The sequence below is a fragment of the Lithobates pipiens genome, unplaced genomic scaffold, assembly GCF_037356315.1.
Source record: "Lithobates pipiens isolate NorthernLeopardFrog02 unplaced genomic scaffold, aLitPip1_a1.2 Scaffold_19, whole genome shotgun sequence".
Taxonomy (NCBI): domain Eukaryota; kingdom Metazoa; phylum Chordata; class Amphibia; order Anura; family Ranidae; genus Lithobates; species Lithobates pipiens.
Genome location: NW_027507764.1, coordinates 419,386,125 through 419,408,454, shown reverse-complemented (window position 1 = coordinate 419,408,454; position 22,330 = coordinate 419,386,125). Strand labels below are relative to the sequence as shown.

At 42.8% G+C, this 22,330-nt stretch overlaps 1 protein-coding gene across 1 annotated transcript in view; it reads left to right on the top strand.

Moving 5' to 3' along the window:
- Positions 1-22,078, top strand: part of ROCK1 (Rho associated coiled-coil containing protein kinase 1) — a gene marked incomplete in the record, with an annotated part of 198,119 nt that extends 176,041 nt beyond the window's left edge. Inside the window, 6 exon segments of the mRNA XM_077492551.1 lie at positions 9,378-9,454; positions 11,245-11,333; positions 12,811-12,889; positions 12,985-13,246; positions 16,749-16,953; positions 19,857-22,078. Coding sequence (XP_077348677.1) covers positions 9,378-9,454; positions 11,245-11,333; positions 12,811-12,889; positions 12,985-13,246; positions 16,749-16,953; positions 19,857-19,860 — 716 coding nt within the window.
- Positions 22,079-22,330: the final 252 nt, after the last annotated feature.

Below are 22,330 nucleotides of genomic sequence, written 5' to 3'. Positions count from 1 at the left end.
CCAAGATGGCGCCGGCGGCAGCACGCGCTCCTCCCCGGGTCGCTCGTCGGCCTCCTCGGGCAGTCCGACGCACGTAGCTGCTCAGAGAAGGGGATCGCCAGGGACGTCCACACCGATTAGCAGCAGCCCAGCAAAGTCCAGGCCAAGGCTCTCAGAAGAGGCACTGCAGGTGAGCGCTGAACAAAACTCCTCTGCTGATACCAGAGAACTGCATGGATATATAGCTGAGTTCCCTGCTACTAATCAGCCTGTCTCTGAGTCCACCCTGAAGGACATGTTGGTCTCCCTGCGTGCATCACTTCATAAAGATTTCATGCAATGTGTCAGTAACTTTAAAGCTGAAGTAGGTGTACTGGGTGGCAGACTAGATCATGTGGAACAAAAAATGGGGGACTTTGCGATTGCCCATAACACTCTGGTTGACGCGCACAATGACCAATCTGAAGACATCGCTTGGCTTAAATCCAAGATGGCGGACCTGGAGGACAGGTCCAGGCGCAATAACGTAAAAATCAGAGGGGTCCCTGAAACTGTTCTCCCTGCCCAGCTGGCCCCATACGTCCAGGACCTCATGAGAACTCTGCTTCCTGATTTATCGGATCAGGATGTGACTATTGATCGTATCCATAGGTTGCCTAAGCCGTCCCACTTGCCTGACAACATTCCGCGGGATGTTCTCCTGCGGATCCATTTTTTCCAAGCCAAGGAACAACTGCTCTCGGCGTTTAGGAAGGAGACCCAGCTCCCAGAGAGGTTCTCCCACCTGCAACTGTTCGCTGATCTCTCCCAGTTCACCCTTCAGAGACGCAAAGCTCTTCTTCCTGTCACGAAAGCACTGCGGAATCACGGAATCCCTTACCGATGGGGTTACCCTCTGAAACTACTTATCTCTCACGAAGGTAAATCCTCGGTGGTTTCGACACTGCAAGAAGGGCTGGATCTCCTGCGCTCCCTTGACATCATCCCTGAGGAGCCGGTGGGGCCGTCGGCATCGTCTCCTCCCAGCCGGCTGGAGAACCAAGGAGACTGGCAGGTGGTTCAGAGGAGACGCCGGAAGAAATCCAAAGCCAGACCAACCTGAGAACTTTGCTGAAACCTGCTATTTGTTTTTGATCTCCTGACCGCTGGAGGTCCTCCAGTGCTCTTTTTCTTCTTTACCCCCCAAGTAAATGGGCATTTATAGTGCCTTCGGATCTCACCAGAGATTCCTTTTTTTACTTACCTCTGTTCTGTTTTTTTGGTTCTTGTTTTATTGTTCCTATTTGCTGCACCATTGCAGCCTTGACTCGGTCTGTCATTGCTCATGTGTTTTTGCATCGCCCAGCCCTGATACATGTTTGCCTTATTCAGCCTACCCTTGGAAGCCTGTCTTGTTGAAAGCCCGGAGGTCCCATTGTGCCCCTGGCCACTTCCCTTTTCATTTGCATCTAAATGCCACCTTCAATGCCACTTAACTTCGTCTCTTTTAATGTGCACGGCCTCAACCATCCAGTCAAGCGGAACTCTCTGTGGAAGGAGGCTCAGAGGTTGGATGTGGACGTTCTTTGTGTTCAGGAGACTCACTTTCTTGATAAAGCCAATCCATACTTCCAGCACAGGAACTATCCACACATTTTCCTGGCTTCTGCCTCTGAGAAGAAAAGAGGGGTAGCTATTGCTATCAGAGACTCAGTAGCCTTCTCCCTCACTGATGCTATTATGGACCCTGATGGGAGGTATTTAATCTTATTAGCTGTACTGAACAATAGGCCCTATACTATAGTTAATTTGTATGCCCCCAATGTACACCAGCTAAGGTTCTTGAACAGATTGTTTCGTAAGATTAACAAATGTCGCAAAGGGTCTCTAGTGGTTTGTGGAGACTTCAATGTAACGGTCGACTCCGCCCTGGACACCACGTCCAGGGCGAGTCGGCCATTGCCGAGGCTTCAGCCTCTACTTGCTGCTGAAGATGTCTTTGATGCATGGAGGTGCCAACATGCGAGTGAACGAGATTTCACATTTCACTCTGCGAGACACAACACTTACTCTAGGATAGATTTGATCCTGGTGGACAGGTTGCTGTTGCAGGCGGTGTCTTCCTCCACCATCCACGATATTTCTTGGTCAGACCATGCTCCTGTTTCTGTCGAGGTGGTGGAGGAACACGCCCCGCGCTCCGCTTATGTCTGGAGGGCAAACTCTCAACTCTTTCAAAATCCCTCGCATGTTGCTGCTATTTCCAAAAATCTGAAGGAATTCTTTAAACTAAATGCTCACTCTGTGCAGAGTCCCACTACCCTCTGGTGTGCCCACAAGGCCTTTATGCGGGGCATAATGCTCCAAATCTCATCTAGGGATAAAAAAGCTAAAACCCAAAAACTGAATGACGTTCTGGCGGACATTCGGTCTTTGGAATCCTCCAACAAGTTGGCGCCGGATTCCAACACGGCTCACAGATTGACCCAGCTCCGTGTTGAACTTCGCCGCCTATTACTGGCTAGGTATGATAAATATGTACACGCATTGAAGCTGTCACACTACTCCTCCAGTAACCGGGCAGGCAAATATCTCGCCAATAGAGTGAGGGCTGCTAGAATTAAGGCCAAGATTCCCTATATTTACCACCCTTTGGATAAACAGAAAAGGATTAACCCGCAAGAGATTGCGGATGCCTTCGCTGCTTATTATTCCTCTCTGTACAATTTGAAGCTAGATCCCGAGACGCCCCAGCCCACGACAGAAAGTATACGATCCTTTCTTTCCTCTATTAACTTACCCTCCCTTACGGAAGAACAATTGGCTTCCCTAAACCTTCCTATTTCACCTAAGGAAATTATAAAGTGTATCCAATCCCTTCCTCTGGGTAAATCTCCGGGACCGGATGGCCTGACTAATGATTATTTCCGTTCATTTGCAGACCTTCTTTCCCCGGTGCTTTCAGAAACCTATGCGGAAGCATTTTCATCTGCCTCCTTCCCACCGGAGATGCTTAGGGCCTATGTGGTTACGATTCCTAAGCCTGGTAAAGAACCCGACACCCCCTCCAACTTCAGGCCCATATCCCTTCTTAATACCGACGTCAAGATATACGCTAAAATTCTTGCCCAAAGACTCCTCCCCTTGGTCCCCCGGTTGATCCACCCAGATCAGTCGGGATTTACTCCTGGCAGGCAAACCTCAGACGCTACTAGACGCGTCTTGGGGGTTCTTCAGCTTGCGGAGGCCCGTCGAACGCCTTCTCTGCTCCTCTCTTTGGACGCGGAGAAGGCGTTCGACCGGATCCATTGGGGATACATGGAGGAGGTCCTTCGGAAGTTTGGCTTCGGTGGACCGTTTCTATCAGCTATCCTCGCCCTTTATTCGGCCCCTTCTGCCCAGGTCTTCACCTCCAATATGTTATCGTTGCCCTTTGCCATCTCTAATGGCACTAGGCAAGGATGCCCATTGTCTCCTACAATTTTTAATCTGCTTATCGAACCGCTTGCAGAAAAAATTCGATCCCAATCCTTAATCACAGGCATATCTACGCAAGAGAGCCCCCACAAAATTAACCTTTTCGCTGATGACATCATCCTTTTTTTGACCTCCCCATCCTCCTCCCTACCACAGGCTCATCAGATACTCCACGAATTTAGCCTAATCTCCTACTACAAGGTGAATTTCTCTAAGTCAGTAATATTAGAGACGGGCCTTAGTCCCTCCCTCAGAGCAAGATTGATGGCCATGTTCCCATACAAATGGAGTGACTCCACCATCCCGTACTTGGGCATAAATCTAAGCAAATCCGCGAGCCAACTAGCGGGGGCTAACTTTCCTCCTCTTATTGATAAACTCACGCAGGAGGCCAACAGACTAGCTAAATATGAACTCTCTTGGTCGGGACGACTGGCCTCCTTTAAGATGTTATTACTCCCGCAAATTTTGTACATATTTAGAGCATTGCCCGTTCCCCCTTCTAGGAAACACCTCCATGATCTCACTCTCTTGATGAATAGATTCATCTGGAGCTCTAAAAAACCTAGATGTTCTAGATCACTCTTATTGAAGCACCGGTTGGCTGGGGGTATGGGACTGGTGGATCTCAAGGACTATTACCTTGCTTCCAGGCTGGCACAGCTCTCTCATTGGTTCAACTCGACCAGCGAGCCGAAATGGTGCTGCCTTGAACGAGCTCTTACCCCCACTCAAGACCTAAAACTTCTTCTTCTCACTGATTCGATTAAACCCTGGCCCTTACAGTCCCTTCCTCTCACGGTTTGCGCTTCTCTGCAGGCCTGGCGAGATCTTCTTAAATCCACACCCTCGACCCACAAATCGGTATCTCTACCTATCCCTCTAATATCCTTAGAATTCCTAATTCCCAATTTCTCCGTCAGAGACTGGGTCCGGAAGGGGTTGCTATCATTGCAAGATCTTTTCCAAGGCCCTTCCATGGTTTCATACCAATCCCTGAGGACTCAATTCCATCTAAAACCTATTGACATATATAAATATTACCAAATAGCCCACTTGTTTCGGGGTGGTGGAGTCACCAATGTTCCAGTAGCCGAATCTCTCTGGCGCTTTCTTGCGGCTGATCCCCCCTTATCTAAAGGTATATCCCTATTCTACAACTTTCTACAGCAGAAATGTGTTTTTAACAAATCTCGTCCCTTTCTGCGCTGGGAGGAGGACTTAGGCCGCGCCTTCTCTGAGGCACAATGGTGTCAGGCACTCAAAGCTAATTATAGGGCCTCTCGGTGTGTTGGACACTGGGAACTCGCCCAGAAAATTGCCCTACGGTGGTACCTCACTCCCTTTCGGATTTCGAAATTTGGCCTGGCGGAGTCCTCCCCCTTGTGCTGGAGGAACTGTGGGGAGGTGGGTAACTTACTGCATATTTTTTGGTCTTGTAAGCATCTCCGAAGCTTTTGGAATGCTATTTTTCGAGCTATCTCAGAGATTACAGGTTTCCTATCTACCCCCGAACCAGGCCTGGCAATTCTTAACTTAGGTATTGATAGATATCCACCTGACTTCAGAATTGTTGTTTCCCACATCCTCCTGGTGGCTAGGTCTCTGATAGCTAGATTCTGGAAAAATGACCAGGCCCCCAGTGTCTCTGAGGTTTGGTCGACTACATCCCTACATTACTCCTACGAGCTAGTCCTGGCCCTCAGGATGGGGAAAAAAATTCAGTTTGATAACAATTGGAAAATTTGGAATACATGGTATAGGAGTTCCCACCTGCCATGAACTCTTAACCTTGTGCTCAGCTCTCTTGTTACAGGGTACTAATTTTTCTGTGACTTACATTACTACTTTTATGCACTTAAGCTTTCTCTTTTGGGCAAATGACAGACCAATTGTTTCCGAGTTTTTTCTTTATGTTGTTTGATATTGTTTTGTTTTTTTTTGTTTTTTTTGTCCTACAGTATGCCCACCAGATTGCCTTTTCTCTTTTCTCCCCTATCATATGCTTGTACTATGCTATGTAATATGGTGACATCATGGGAGAATTATTTGTGACTTTTCCTTCATTGTACTGTAAAATTTTGTGAAAAACTTTCAATAAAAACTATTTACAAAAAAAAAAAATGTTGTAAGTGTGTCGGGACTCTACAGGTTAAAGGACCGCATAAATAGCTGCAGATGGACACCGGTGGCAAGAAAAAAGCGCCCAGAGGCAATTCAGTTCGTATAGGTAGCGCTATATAAGTCATTCATTCATTCATTCATTCATGAGCTCTTATTATTAGTATTCAAAGCTTGACTAGGCCGCCCGGGGTTCCCCTTTAGAGTGTAACTAACTGCATTCAACATTTAACACTTTATTGTCCTACAGGTCATGTTTCAGATGGTATCTCATTGTCCGTATCTCATTGTACGTGTCTATTGCATCCTCTCACTGTTAAACTGTTCTTAAGCTGTCTTTGGGGGAATTTCTCTACAGAGTCTGTGTTGATATCCAGAACTCGATTGATCTATTTCCCTTCCCTTTTGTAAATAATAATACTTTGCTTATTCAAGTAAAAGCTGAGATAATACAAATATATTGACTTGTGTGACATGTCCTTTAAAGGTGCTTGTGAAAGATGTCTGAACCCAGAGTGTCAGGTGGGTTGAAAGGTTCACAGGGTCATGGCGGGGCAGATGAGCAGTTAAATCCAAGCAGTCCTCAAGGGAACCGTGCTACACTAATTAGGGGACTTCTGAAGGCAATTGGTTCCACTAAATTTTATTTAGGGGTTTCGGAGTAAAAAGGGGGCTAAATACAAATGCACACCACACTTTTCATTTATTTGTAAAAAAAATTGAAAACCATTTATCGTTTTCTTTCCACCTCACAATTATGTGTCTTTGTGTTGGTTTATCACATAAAATCCCAATAAAATATGTTTATCTTTTTGGTTGTAACATGACAAAATGTGGAAAATTTCAAGGGGTATTAATACTTTCTCAAGGCACTGTATATATTGACATGTCACCTGTGATGTATGTGATGTCTGCTTTACCTTCATTCCCTGTCACAGAGACCAGTTTTGGCTGGAGTTCAAACTTAAAAATGTTTGTTAGCAACTACCTTCATGAAATATAATTTTTAAAGCTTGGTTTATTTATTACATGTTCATAACTTATTTCTTGATTTTTCAGTCGTATAAAAAGACCTAGATGAGACTGGTTTAAGTAACACCCAAATTGTGCAATATTTGTGAAAATAGCGTTACTAATTAGTGACTTCTTTTTCAGATGAAATATACAGTATGTCTGTATATTATGGCTTAAGAGTCAACATTTTTAGACTGAAATACCATATGGAAGCTTTGTGCATTGTCACCTCAGTTCCTGCCCTCAAAGAGCTTAAAAGTCCTTAACGCCCATTCATACATACACATAACAGGGCAATTTTTTTAGACTCAAGCCAGTTAATCTGTGAGCTTGACTAACCCAGAGAACCCAGGGGAGACCCACGCAAGCACAGGGAGAACATGGTTTAGTGGAGACATTTAGGCTGGGGCCACACTTTACCATTTAATCACCTGGGCTGGTCAGAAGTAGCGGCAATCCTTTCGTCTTTTACATTTGAATATATTAGTTTGTGAGCTAAAGGGCTTTACATGGATGCTGCCACTTTTCTGTGGATTGACAAGTGATATGGTTTCTTTAAAGAGCACTTTTGCTGAGTTGGAATAGGTGTCCTAGTATTCCACCTGTCTACAGCTTAAAGTGGTTGTTAAGCCACTATCTCATTTTTATATCTTCCTCTCTGTCAGTTGTATATCCTTAAAAAAAAAAAAAAACAACCTGCAAGACAAATGCATAGCATACTAGCTCATTATGTATTACTTGCCTTACATCGAAGCCCCCACAGCTGTGCTCAAGCACTTCGGCACATGCAGACATGGGGATATCTCCTAAACAGTACAGGTTTAGGTGATATCCAGGGTAGCTACAGGCAAGTCTTAATATAGGCTTACCTGTAGCATAAAGTTATAAAAATGGGTTTACAACCACTTTAAAACTGCATCCTAGTGCCTTTGCTTTATAGTAAAAAAAAATTATATATTTCTACTCGTTTTAACAGCATCTTCCAACAATAAGATGACTTCAGGCTCTCTGCTCTCCCCATGTGATATCTCCAGTGGGTGGGGCCAAGGTTCTATTGCTGGCGTCAGCCAGGGAGAAGCAGAGAGCCTGAAGTCGTGATTGTTTGACACTGTTAAAACAAGTAGAAAATGAATTTTTTGTTTTTATAAAGCACAGGCACTAGGACACAGCTTTTTATGTGACCAAGGGGATGATATGCAGATCAGTTAGTTTTGAAGCAGTGGGGAGAGGAGCAGATCAGCAATAGTGAGAGATGGCAGGCAGGGGAGGAGGAGGACAGAGGGAGATGGGAGAGCTGTGGGTAGCAGTGTATGGCTGAGGCATGTACACTGACAATGGTGTCAGCCCTGATATTATTGCAGTCAGCGTACAGAGGGGAGGGTAGAAACCGGCAGGATCAGCCAGGTATTTCAGGGGGCCTAAATACACAGCACAAGCACTGTGCTTTATAACATGCTTTAAAGAAACAGGGTTTTTTTTTCTTTTTTTTTGGGGGGGGGGGGGAGAATTAACAAACACTTTAATGCAGATAGATGTTTAGCAGCTCCTATGTGCTGAAGCGTAAACGCCTGGCTTTTTCATGCTCTAAGAAAGCCACACGTGCCACATACAGCTGCTAGTACTAATGAATGGCTGTATGTAGTCATGCTACAGTGAATGCCGATTGCTTATGTTTGGCCATTTACCCGCACATGCTGCATGTCTCCCCAAAGGTGGTACTTTCACATATGGGTATAAATGCCATAGATACTTGTGCATGTAAATTTGGATGCTAACACAATTGGCTTTAGTTGAGCATGGGCGTTTCGAGCCATTGACTTATTTTAAGGGTTGTATGCAGAACATGGGTGCAGGAAAGTGTTGGGGATCTCACCCTTCAGCACACTGCAACTGCCATATGTCTCTGTTCATCAGGCATATAAGGACCAGTAGGCACTATTGCCTTTCAATGAGTAGTTTTGGTTTTAATATATGTACAGTCACTGCTAATGTTTTAAAGCAACACCAGTGGAGGTTTAGATCTTGCGTACTAACAATCTTCATTAACTTTTAAAACAGTTACTTTTAAATATGATGTATGAACCATAATGCAAATTTTATCTGTAATGGAAACAAATGTGTGTTGAAAACGCATCTAAATGTTTTAGTATCTTCTTTTTCATTTTGTTAGCACTCAGTGGTGTTGCTGGACCATCATTTCGTAGGTGTGTGTGTGTCATTGCAGTGCTTATTTGGGTAGGGTGAGGGGGATGTGACAGTTACCTTGTACAGCTGGGACCCAGTTACTATCAGAACTAGGCATGTTAACTGATGGACAACTAGTATGCTTAGCTCTGACACAGAACACGTTTTATATGAAGTGGACCTCTTCTTCCCACTAAACTGTTTGTCTCTTATTCTCCGTTTAGTCGCGTCTACCTGCATTCCTTATTTCTTTCTCTCCTATTCTTGTCTTCTGTGAGTAAATGGAACTGCCTTTTACCAGTGGCTTGGCTTTTCAGACAGCTTAATGCACTTTCTGCTTCCAGATTTGATTTCTGGTCTTTGATTCAGTTGTGCTCGTATTTTGTTTACTTTTGCCTTTTGATATATTGTCTTGGTTTTTTAAACACTCCATGTTCAACTTGAACCACTATCTGCAAGTTCTTTATCTGCTTGTGGGCATGAAGTGTTTGAGAGCCCAGTGTACATCTCTGCTATCTTCCCTGCCATGCCTTCCCAATCTGCATGTTCCAGTATCCCGCACAAAGCTCTGGCTGCATGGTGGCTTGTACAAATCACTAAACAGAACTGTCATCTGTTTTTAGAATCCGAATCAAGAATTGAAGGCTGGCTCTCTATACCCAACAGAGGGAACATTAAAAGGCATGGATGGAAGAAACAGGTACGTGAACAGTGAAGTATTTCAGAATGTTTTCCCTATCGGCCTATTAAGGAATTGGAAACAAAAATTGCAGTGTCCAGTTACAGTTACTAGTTGCAACCAATAAGCTTTGTTTGCTATAGGCACTTTAGGGAAGGATCCATTTTATTGGTTGCTCTGTTAATTTTGTTTTTCACGTAAATAGTCAAGGTAATGCCTACACAAAAAAAAATGTGAAGTAACTTGTCCATTTCCGTATTCTATATAAATTACAAGTTCTCCCAAAGCTGATAACTGTTTTCAATGAATACTTTTTTAGAGCCCAGTTGCAGTTTAATTTAAAACTGTATAGCTACATTGTGGGTGTTAGGGAGGTAAAAGGTGTGTGTAAATGTCTTTCTATGAGATTTGCTGTAAAGCCTGGTACACACAGGCCGAATATCGGTCGGTTCAACAGAATCTGGCCAACATTCAGCCCATGTGTACATCAGCCTGTCCGACAGAAGCCGACCAAAGGGCTTGCTGGAAAACCAGCATGCTATTGGCATCCAAGTGCTGACTGTTGTGTGCTGATGGGGGGCAGTTCCTCTGTCAGAACACAATAGCTAGCTCTAAAGGGGATATCGCTGTACTGACATTACCTAGTTAGTACAGTAACGACCTCCCAAGCTCCTCAGTTTTTTTTTTTGTTTTTTGTTTTTTTACGAAAAAAAGATTGTGTGTACCAGGCTTAAAGTACTCCCTACACCAGCTTAAAATCCAAGGCATGGACAGCAGGGTACAAAGAGAGACCACTGCTATGTATGTGGAAGCAGCCGTGTCACTGCAGTTTTCTGGGAGTCAGCGATTTACTAGAATAGTTGCTGAATTTTCATAACTACAAAAAAAACCTCCCCTCCCGCAGAGAGGTTATAGAAAACCTTTGGATCACTCTACATTGGTGTATATATTTAATATATTTATGTCATTTGACCTTCACCCATAGCTGGCATTGTTCAGCCTTATCTGGCTGAGTCACCTGCATTTGCAAACATGACCCTGAATAGAAACATTTAACTTGACTAAGTACTGAGGCTTAAAGGGACCTTTATAAGGATAAAAAATAGATGTTGTGACTGCTGACTTCTGTTTTGAAGGTCTGAATCATCATTAAAGTGGTTGTAAACCCTTACAACCAACTTTGACCTACAGGTAAGCCTAGATTAAGGCTTAGCTGTAGGTCCAAGAAATATCTCCTAAACCTACACGGTTTAGGAGATATTTGCCGAAAGACAGGCACCGCTGTCTACGGCGCATGTGCTGTAGACAGCGGCGCACTGAGCATGCCGCGGTCAACGGCGATATGCCGCGAGTGGCGGCTCCCGTGCACATGCGTGGTAGTGACGTCATCGCGGCTTCGCCGAATGACAGCGGCGGAGCAGCGAGACCCACCGAGAAAATGGATGCACCGGACTACAGGGGACAGCGGCGACTTCGCTGGCTCCTGTGTCAGGTAAGTGACACATAATGGACTACTATGCGATGCATGTTAGTCCATTATGCTTTACCTTTGCAGGGAATGAAAGAGGAAGTAAACTCATCAGGGTTTACTTCCTCTTTAATTTACTACTTTGGTAAGTCATCAAAGTGAAATGTGTGTAGATCAGATATTTCTCAGAGTACGCCCTCGTTAGGCAACTCGGGTACATGAAGTAAGGATAAGTATCGCAGCATGGAACTTACCAGAACTGTTGTAGATTATCTTGTGAAACTTCCTAATACCCTACCTGTGTTTTACTTTCATATTTTACAATGTATTTCTCTTTTTATAGTATGTGGTGGTTAGCAGTAAAAAGGTTCTGTTTTACGAAGATGAGCAGAATAAAGAACAGTCCAACCCATCAATGGTACTAGACATAGAGTAAGTTTCTTATGTTTTTTGTTTTTTCATTTCACTGAGATGTGTAATAAAGCTTTAAGCCGCTGCAAAAGTTAATCACTTTTTTTATTTAAATAGTAAACACAACATACTTTCTATGTGCAATGGTATTGGTCCCCCACCAGCACGCTCATCAGCTCCTCTTTGGTGCCTGTGTTCCATAGCAAACCGCTTGCTATGAGGGAAGAGATGCAGGCTCGCTTAAGAGCCAGGCTGAATGCATCCATAGATGCACACAGTGTGTCTCAGCCCTACCCCCTGCTCCCATTTCATGGGATCTGATTGACAGCAGCAGGAGCCAATGGCTTCCACTCTTGCGTCTTATTTCTGAGGAGAGGAACACAGACCCGCGCCCCTGCAGACAGCCACAGCGCTGGATCAAGATAAGACTAATTGTTTAGGGAGGTGTGGGGGCGATACAAGTAGTGGGACATTTTTTACCTTAATGCAGGGAATGCATAAGACCCCTTTCACACCACACCGCTGATAGCGTCGGCGGTAAAATGCAGCTATTTTTAGCGGCATTTTACCGCCGGATTTGCGGCGCATTTCGGCTGCTAGCGGGGCGCTTTTACCCCCACTAGCGGGCAAGAAAGGGTTAAAACCGCCGGCAATACGCCGCAATAGCGGCGTTTTGCCAGGGGCATTACAGCGATGCCCCATTGATTTCAATGGAGAACGGCGGTGGAGGAGCGGTAAACACACCGCTCCTTCACCGCTCCAAAGAAGCTGCTGGCAGGACTTTTTTCTGACGTCCTGCCAGCGCACCGCTATAGTGTGAAAGCCCTCGGGGCTTTCACACTGCACACAATGGTGCAGCTTCTTTAGGGCGGATTGCAGGCGCTATTTCTAACGCTATAGTGCCTGCAAAACACCCTGGTGTGAAAGGGGTCTAAAGGTAAAAAATGTCTTGGATTAAAGTCTGCTTATCAAGATTATGGAGTATATAGAGCTTGTCAAAAAAAAATATATATATATATATATTAATTTTTTTTTTTAAATCCTAAAATGATCGGTTAGTTTATGTAAAGCTGAAATGTTTTCTTAGGTCAGTTTTTTTTTTGTTTTGTTTTGTTTTTTTTGCTTTCTCAGAAACTTCCTTTCACTTTATTTCAGAGATGTAAAGGGAAGTTAAGGGAAATCTCCCAAAATGAGGAGAAAGCTACCTTAGACAGTTGTAATTATTGGGAAATACATTTGCATCATCCCCTCTCTCCAGTTAGTAGAGGCTGGCCCTGGATGCAATAAAGGATAATAGAAAGTAGCAATATAAACATCATGACTGACAGTATTGAAGTATTAGAAGAATGGCTCGTTAGACTTGCAAATCCTTTTGAAGGTAAAGCTGCTATATGCATTCCAACAGTGTATGTAGGACTTTGCCTTGTTTTTCAGTTCAGTTTAAAATAAAAACAAAAAAAAAAACCTCCCAACTAAATGTTTCCTCATTTGTTTTCAGTAAGCTTTTTCATGTCCGCCCTGTTACGCAAGGAGATGTTTACAGAGCAAATACTGATGAGATCCCCAAGATATTTCAGGTAAGCCTTAATGAATGTCACTAATGTAGCAAAAGATACACAAGTTCGCTTGCTAGATTTTCTGTTTGGTGTAAATGCCATTTCCTCTTCTGCAGATACTCTATGCTAATGAAGGGGAATGCAGGAAAGACCAGGAATTGGAACCAGTGCAGCAAGCTGAGAAGACCAATTTCCTCAGCCACAAAGGACATGAGTTCATCCCAACACTCTACCACTTCCCCGCAAATTGTGAGGCTTGTTCTAAGCCTTTGTGGCATGTTTTCAAGCCACCCCCTGCACTGGAATGCCGAAGATGCCATGTCAAGTGCCATAAAGACCACTTGGATAAAAAGGAGGAAGTTATAGCCCCTTGTAAAGGTTGGTATAGAGCAGGGATCTCAAACTGGTGGCCCTCCAGCTGTTGTGAAACTAAAAGTCCCATCATGCCTCTGCTTGTTGGAGTCAGGCTTGTTGGAGTCATGCTTGTAACTATCTGCCTTGCAATGCCTCATGGGACTTGCAGTTTCGCAACAGATGGAGGGCAGCCAGTTTGAGACCCCTGGTATAGAAACTAGGATGTGTAAGCTGAATCTATGTATTTTAAAACCTACCTATGTATTTGGGTAGGTTCCTAATATGGTCAGTAAATTTGAAAGAATTCTCAGAGTTAAGAGTATAGCTATGAGAGAATTATTGGGGGCTGCTGCTGTTCACACTAACGTCAGAAAATGCTAGCTGCCTTGGTGCTGTGTTACCCAAGTGGCTTAAATATTTTCTCACTTTCTCACCCATTGAAGAGTCAGAAGTTTTTACCTGCATGCTTGTACTGGGTCAGAGATTGAGAGTATTAATATCAGATAGTGTCCCCACCAAATAATACCAACAAAAGGAGAGCAGGAGGTAAGTAGCAGGATCTTCTATAGAGATCACTTTGGGTGATTGGAGAGGCGCGCCCGATGTCCAAAAAGAGAAAGCTCTCACTTGATGAATTTTATAGTTATATATATTATAAATATATTATAAAATATTTTGCGCGTGCCTTCCTGGGGTTGGCCAGTTCTTGGGGCCCCTGTGTCCTCCCCCGTGTATTGGACAGATGTTTTGCACAGCACCTGCTGCACAGCCATACTGATTGTATATTTCTTCATATCCCACGGTCCTGACAAAGCTATGTTCTGTGCAAAACGCTTTGAACTTTTGGATTAGCACATCTACATATATAACGATACCCTATGTGGAAGATAGGGTATCATTAGTTGCACCAATGACTATTGAACTACAAAAAGCAGTACAGGTATCAGCTAATCATAAAACACCAGGACCGGACAGATTACCAGACAGATTATATCTATGGGGAGATAATCTTGCCAGAGTTAGAGGTGTTAAATGGGGCACTGGAAAAAGGAGAATTACCAGTATCTATGATGGAGGCTACGATTATAATTCCAAAAGAGGGGAAAGATCTAACTCAACCTGCATCATATATACCAGTGATTCTCAACCAGGGTTCTGTGGAACCCTAGGGTTCCTTCAGCATTGGGCAATGTCTGCCTCTTAGATAAGTTCTCACTGTTCCCAAGATCCCATTGATCATTTTAGCTATCTGTAAGGAGGTAATTCTTCCCAATGACCATCACACTAATGTATCAATGTTCCCCGAGACCAAAGAACTATTTCAAGTTTTCCGCTGTGTTGAAAAGGTTGAGAAAGGCTGATATAGACCAATCTCTATGCTTTGTACAGATGTCAAATTATTGCCGAAAATATTGGCCAATAGACTAAAATAATCCATACCATAATTCATCCTTATCAATATGGCTTCATCCCCGGTAGATCGACATCATTAAACATTAGGCTATTATTTTTAAACCTACAAATTCCATCAGAAGACAGGGGCAAGAGCTGTCCCTCGACGCTGTCAAATCTGAAAGCCATGTCTGGGTTTAGGATCGGCCCCGTATTTATAAAATGGGTTAAGTTGTATACTGGCCCAAAGGCAAAAGTGAGGATTAATGAGGGGATTTCCCATTAGCTCGTGGGACGTGGCCCTGGTGGTGGAGCCATTAGCCATAGCAATAAGAACAGTGGGGGATATAAAGGGCTTTAGGAGTGGGAGAATGGAGGGGAAAATATCACTATACGCAGATGACGTACTTCTGTTTTTGGGAGCTATGGAACAGTCACTGATGACGACAATGGAGATTATTAAAATATTTGGTTTGTTCTCCAAGCTCTCCATTAATTGTGAGAAATCGGTTCTCCCGGTGAATGGATTACAGAGAGTACCAGAAAATGCTAGAAGTCTACATGTGGTAGAGAGTTTTAAATAGATAGCTGTATATATCATTATTTTTAGAGCTTTTAATAAAGGTATTTAGGGTAAAATGTGGGACATCCCTGTAGTTTAATCAAGATTATATGTCAGCCCCAGCTTCTTTACATCATCCACAAGTCGCCAATATGGATCCCCGGGATTTGGTTTAAGAAATTGGAGAATCTATTTAGTAAATTGATTTGGAGGAAAGGACAGGCTAAAGTTCAAATGAGGGTACTGTAGCTGCCAAGAGATGAGGGAGGTCTGGCTGTGCCTCACCCCTGGAGCTATTTCTTGGCAGCTCAGCTACAAGTGGGGGGCTGGGAGGTGGGTAATGACACCACTAGTTACAATTCTCATGCATTATTGTCCTGTACCCCACATACAGACCTGATAGAGGCATTGGAAGCAGACTCATTGGGGGGGGGGGGGGGGGGGGGGAGACCAATGTCCAACTGTGAAGTTGCTGTTGAAGGTATGGAGTAAGGCACAACTAGTATTACAGTACTCGGGATATACGGAGTATACACCCATTTGGGATAATGTTAAGTTGCTGGAACTTGAGAGGGTGGAGAATTTTGCTAATTGGAAACCAAAAGGGGTATTATGATTACACAACTGTATACTGTAGAGTTGCTGAGAACATTACAGGAGTTGAAGGAGGAATTTGGATTTTCAAACAGGAGCTTCTATCGGTACCTACAGTTAAGGCATGCATTGACAACACCGTTTGAGGGAATATTGGAATGGAGTAGTGTCGCCTTCCTGAAAACTTTGGAAAGAGACCATCCTCCTAAAGGGGTTTATTTTGAAAGTATACGAAAACATGCACTTAAAGGTATTGGAAAAGGATGCTCAGTTGTCAAGTAGAGTAACATGGGAGGTAGATGTGGGGAAGTTAACAGATGTGCAATGGAATGGCATAGTGACCTTGATAGACCGATGCTCCTTTTCCTCAGCCCTCCTTCCTCAGCTCACGCATTTCTACGTTGTTCATAAAGCATATTCTACACCAAAAAGGTTGCCATTATTTTGGGGGATGCCCAGATGCATCTTTTCCCAGATGTCGGGGACCAGTTGAAGACATGATTCATATGCTCTGGAGGTGTTCCAAATTATATAGATGTGGGGACAAGCGAATAGATATATTGAGATGTTTATATCAAGCTAGAAAGGCGATCACTTGGAAATGGTTGGATATTGGACCACCAACTATAACGGATTGGCTGAGAATGGTTAATAACACAATAATAAGAGAACAATTGGCCTATATAAGAAGGGGAGGTAAAAGTAGACTTGAAAAGATATGGAAAGCATTGATAGAAACCCCAGGATTGACGTCTGAGATGATGAATTTCTAGAAAGTTTACATTTGTAAATGTATTGATCCTAAATTAAATGGGGTTGGGGGGGGGGGGGGTGAACATGTCTTTTGTTGACATTTTTTTTTTTTTTTTTTGTATGGGTAATACTTTTGTACTTATTGGGGAAAAAAAGTTGAATTAAAAAAAGTGTTGGTGATCGCTTGCTAATTTTTTGCTTTTTATTTATTTTGTTTTTTGACAGTGAGTTATGATGTGACATCTGCGAGGGATTTACTTTTATTGGCCTGCTCTCAGGATGAGCAGAAAAAATGGGTGACGCATTTAGTAAAAAAAATACCTAAAAACCCACCAACTAACTTCGTCCGTGTTTCCCCAAGAACAATGTCTACTAGGTCAACAAACCAGTCCTTCAGAAAGCCCCCTAAGTCTGGGTCAGGGAAAGCCAGGTAAGTGAGCTGTAAAAACTCTATATGTATCCTGCTTAGGGCATTTAAAAGGCGGGGGGGGCACAGGTGGAATGGCAGCAGCTAATCTATGTGTGCAATGTGTGTTAGAGCACAATGGGCCCTACCACCCATGTGCACCACATTGCATACATGGATGACATGCCACTGACTTAACGGATGCATAGTGTTTTTGTAGCAAACGCATGTAACTGGTGCATATTGACCCCTGCATATGCACCCATGTGACTGAAGCATAGTGACCCCCCCTGCATGTGCACACGTGACTGAAGCATAGTGACCCCCCTGCATGTGCACACATGTAACTGAAGCATAGTGACCCCTGCATGCGCACCCATGTAACTGAAGCATAGTGACCCCGGCATGTGCACATATGTAACTGTATGCCCCTTTTGTGCATACACACAAACTGATGCAGTGTCATTTTTGGACACAAACACGAAATTGATACATAGGTGGAGCTTTACTAAAATTGGTGCACCCTGAATCTGGAGCAGCTCTGCATAGTAACCAGATTTTATTGTCAAAGTTCATTTGAACACGTTGACGTTAGAAATTGATTGGCTACTATACACAGCTGCACCAAATTCTGAGTGCACCAGTTAGTAAATCTCCCCCATAGTGTCCTATTTGTGCACACACCCATGTAACTGATGCATAATGTCAACTGCATGGTAACACATAGTAACAATTGTCTTGTGCTCAGACATTCACCCATGCAAGGACCTTAGTGGCACACATTTATTAGCTATGCACCTCACCGATTCATATTCGCAAACAAGATACACGCTTGTCCTACTGGTGCACATGAATAGATGCTAGAACTGCTGGCATACAGACCCATACTGGGGCTCCTAACACACACAGATAATCTCACACCTAGGCACAAACAAACACAGAAGTGCTTTATCATTGGATGTTTTTTGTCTGGATGCAACCTAGTTGGTTACTGATAACAACATTGCAGTAAATGAGACTGCAAATAGACACTTTAATGACCAGGAAACCAGACAGCAATATTATTTTAGCCGACATGGTGACCAGTCCTGCCCTGCTTGAACCCTGTATTTAATTTCAGCTTCCCTGGCTCCCTCTGTGCTGCTCCCTAGCTAAAACTATGAACATGCCTAAAAAAAACTCTTAGGGCTCTTTCACACGGGGCGGATCCGTGATGATCCGCCCCGCGATGATCCGCCCCGTGGACTCGTGATGATCCGCCCCGTGGACTCGTGATGATCCGCCCCGTGGACTCGTGATGATCCGCCCCGTGGACTCGTGATGATCCGCCCCGTGGACTCGTGATGATCCGCCCCGTGGACTCGTGATGATCCGACCCGTGATGAATCGCCCCGTGGACAGATGGCATGATCCCGCTGAGCAGGAAGATGATAGGTCCGTCTCTGCACACTGCGCAGTGACGGACCTGTCAGAGCGCCACTCTCCCCTATGGGAGATTGGATGAGGACGGACCACAGAGTCCATCATCACCCGATCACATCCGATGACAGATGGAAAAGTAGGTTTTTCCTCCGTCGCACTTTTTCGGAGTGGGTCGGATGTAAGCGGACATGTCACCACTGACGCTCCATAGACCTCTATGGAGCATCTGTTCAGGTCCACCTAAAAACTGACAGGCGGACCTGAACGATCGGTCATGTGTAAGAGGCCTAAGGGGCCTCATTCACCTGTAGCCGAACTTCAGTACCGGGTACTGGTCTGTTTTTTTGTTTAGAATGTTATTTCAGTAGTTGAACATCTGTATGTTTAAAAAAAAAAACTTTCTTTGGAGAGAAGGCATTCAATAATCCAGTCAAATAAAATATACACATGTTGTAATACAGTCTATGGATATGTTTAAGGTAGAAGATAAGCCCTTAAAATTAAATACCCCCTCACAATCATTTATGAAAGCCAAGTTCATCATAGATTCCCTTGTCAGGGCTCTCTCATGAATGAGTACTCTTGTGCGTCCCCATTCATGAGAAAATTTATTAAAATGAGCCCGGGTTCACACTGTGGCGAACACAGGCATCGCTTCTGATTCACACCCACACTGCGGTGCCAAACAAATGCAATGTCTGTGCACCCAGACTGAATCTCTTATACAGGATGGATGCCAGAATCTTTGTGATTCACTTTATTTTTTCTGATAGCAGCAGTGACTGACTGTGTGTGTATGTATATATATGTATGTATGTGTATATATATATATATATATGTATGTATGTGTGTGTGTTTGTGTATATATATATATATATATATATATATATATATATATATAAACTACCAGATTGCAGATTCCCACCCCCCCAATACATACCTGAGCCTGATCTCGATCCACCACTGTGAAAAAGAGACAAGGTTCTCTCAACTCTCTCCCTCTTCATAAGCTCAGACTCAGCAGGAGAAGCCATTGTATCCTGCTGCTGCCAATCACAGCCAGTGAGGAAGGAGCATGGCCAAGCAGCGTTCTGTGTGTCAATGGAGACACAGAGCGAGCCCACGTAAGTGCTCCCATAGCTTGCAACTTGCTGTGGTGGGCACTTGGAAAGGGGAGGAGCCAGGATCAGGGCTGCTCTGTGCACAGAGCAGATAAGTATACCATGTTTGTTATATTTAAAAAATGATGGGTTTACAGTCACTTTAAGTGATTTATGTAAGAACAGACATATTACTAGGCTTGCTTTGCTGACAGGTTCACTTTAAATTGTTACAAGTTTGGTGGGTTTTTTTTGGGGGGGGGGGGTTGTTTTGTTTTTTGTTTTTACCCACCAACCTTTTACAATGAGTTTGTTCTATTTTTCCAATCAGTTATTCTTGGATTTTCTCTGTAGTATACCTTTACGCCAGTGCTAACACTTTTTCTCTTACTTCCTCTCTTTCAGCTAATCACTGTGAGCCACTGTGTGAGTTCATGAAGTTGGCCTTCCCTAGAATAGTCTGGTGCAGAGAGCTGCTATTTCCATCAATACCAGTGTTGCAGGCTTCAGGGTTCTTGTGTGCTTCTGTTTTCCCCCTGCTTAGGCAGAAAGCATGCTGTAAGGGTCTCCTATTGCGGGTTTGCTGAAAGATTAGACAAATTATTACTATGTAATGCGAGTAAAACAAAGCTTAGCAATGTTTATTTTCATATATATATATATTTATATTCAAATCAATATAAAGATATTCTTTGGATATCTGTGAAAGCCTGTCGGTATGACGGAATGCAGCTTATGCACATATGAGGATTGGAGCAACTACACCTTGTATGGAATGGACAAGCAAAGGAATATGTCTCAAAATGAGAACAGATGTCCGTAGATAGTATCTCCATCTTCCTGAAGACTGCAGTTCCAGCTTGTGAGAAGCTAAGTGACCACTTGAACTCTAGTGCCTTCACTTTACAGCTCGTGGCAGCCTTACAGCAGATGCGGGCAAAGAGATCCTGTTCTATGCTTTGCAGAATATATTAGTTATTCCTCAAGGTGAAAGGTCAAGATATTTGTTTTAACTATGCATTTTATTTTATTTTATTTCATCTTGTTTTGCCAAGCCATATTGAATTGTGTTAGTACATAGAGGCATTAGAAACTAACCGTACAAAACCAAGTTTTACATGTGTGTTTATTTTGTATTGTATTGCCTTACAGTTTTTAAAGAACGTTAAGTTAACGGACATATAAAATATGTATGCACTGTGTGAACTTGTAAATTATTGTTAGAACACTTTTTTTATTGGATATGGCTTTGTTCTTTTTAGTGCCTTATTTCAGTCGTTTTACTGCCATGTTTAAAGGGTCTGGGCACAAAATGTAGTTTCCTGAAAGTGAAACCAATATTATATGCAGGTTTTAGCTGCCTCCACATTACATTTCCACTAGAAGAGGGAGATTGGGAGACCAATTTTAAGGAGAACCAGAAAAAGGGAACAAGTAACCCTAACACTGAGAATTGCATACATGCTTCTACAATCCATGTGATCACCAGTGGGTTGTAAGAAATTTCTATATTGCAACCTGCTGGTTTGCATTAGAGCTGCATAGATCTTTTCAGAGACGGCACAGAAAAATCCAAGCTAGAGATGCGCTCCAACTGTAACATAATCTTGCAGGTCACTTGGCCTAAAAAATTATTCAGTGGTAGAGGTTGGCTTGGTGTGTTGTGGAGTACATTAAAATCACCAATTTTTTTATCTAAAAGATTACAGTAGGTATTCTCTGCATGCAGTTAAGAGTGGCTTTTCTAGCCACGGTGGGCAAACATCCCATGTGACTGTGTAAATGCATAAGAAATAATTATAATCCAGATGCCCATTTTACATTCCTTTTGTCCCTAAAAGTTCCAGAGTTTTAAACAGCTGATATGCTCCATATTGGAGCACATTAGCGTTTTAGTCATCAGGTGGTGATTTGGCATCCAAGAAACTTATATGGCTTTTGCCGCTTTGTAAGTTCCTTAGTTAGCGCCCACATATGTCTGGCAAAAGAGCTCTGAAGGTAGATCTTGAGCAGGCCTGACAAGAAAGGCGAGTGGCCTTTCTTTTCTTCTGTTTGTTGGTTACATGCTAATGCCCGTTTCTAACTAGTTATGTAACTACAGCTGTTTGGAAGAGATCTTCTGTAGACCGTTTTTTTTTTTTTTTGCCCAATAAAAGTTTATAAGACGTATCATGTGATTTCTGTACAATCACTGATCTAAACTACCTGTTAAGGTTTGTGTTTTAAATTATGCTGAGCATATGTGCAGTTGAAAGCATTAAAATGTAAAAAGAGAAAAAAAAAAGTTCACATTTTTAAAAATTCTTAATAATATAGGGATTCTAATATAAATGTCTCTGCTTTAATAGCAGAAACAAATTTAAGGTATGGGCAATAATGGTTTATTTTTGTTTTTGTTTTGTTTTTTTACCAAATACCTCTTCAGTAATTTATAATGGCTTTGCAGTTATATGTATTAAAAATAGAAAAAAAGCACTGGAAAACTGGTTCTTCTGAAGGCAATTTGCATGTTTCAAGTGGTATTGAAATCCGCACTGATGGATATGTCATAATAAACATATCTGTTATTAATATGCTAATGACCGTGTGATCATTTGAAAAAAAAAAATAAAACCTATTTATAGAAATCCTGTTTCCAAAAGATTGTTGATGATTGTTTTGAAACGTCTACATGTAAGCCTTTTTTTTGTTTTTTTTACTTTTTTTTCAGATTTTGTGTTTTGAAGTTTTATTAACAGATGTACCAAAAAGAAAAACTAAAACATTCAGACAAGAAACCACTGGCATTCATACAATTAGTTCCTATTAATCTAGATGTCCATATTCAAAGATATTCTAAAATATTTCGAAATATTAAATATTCATATTCCAGAAGAGAT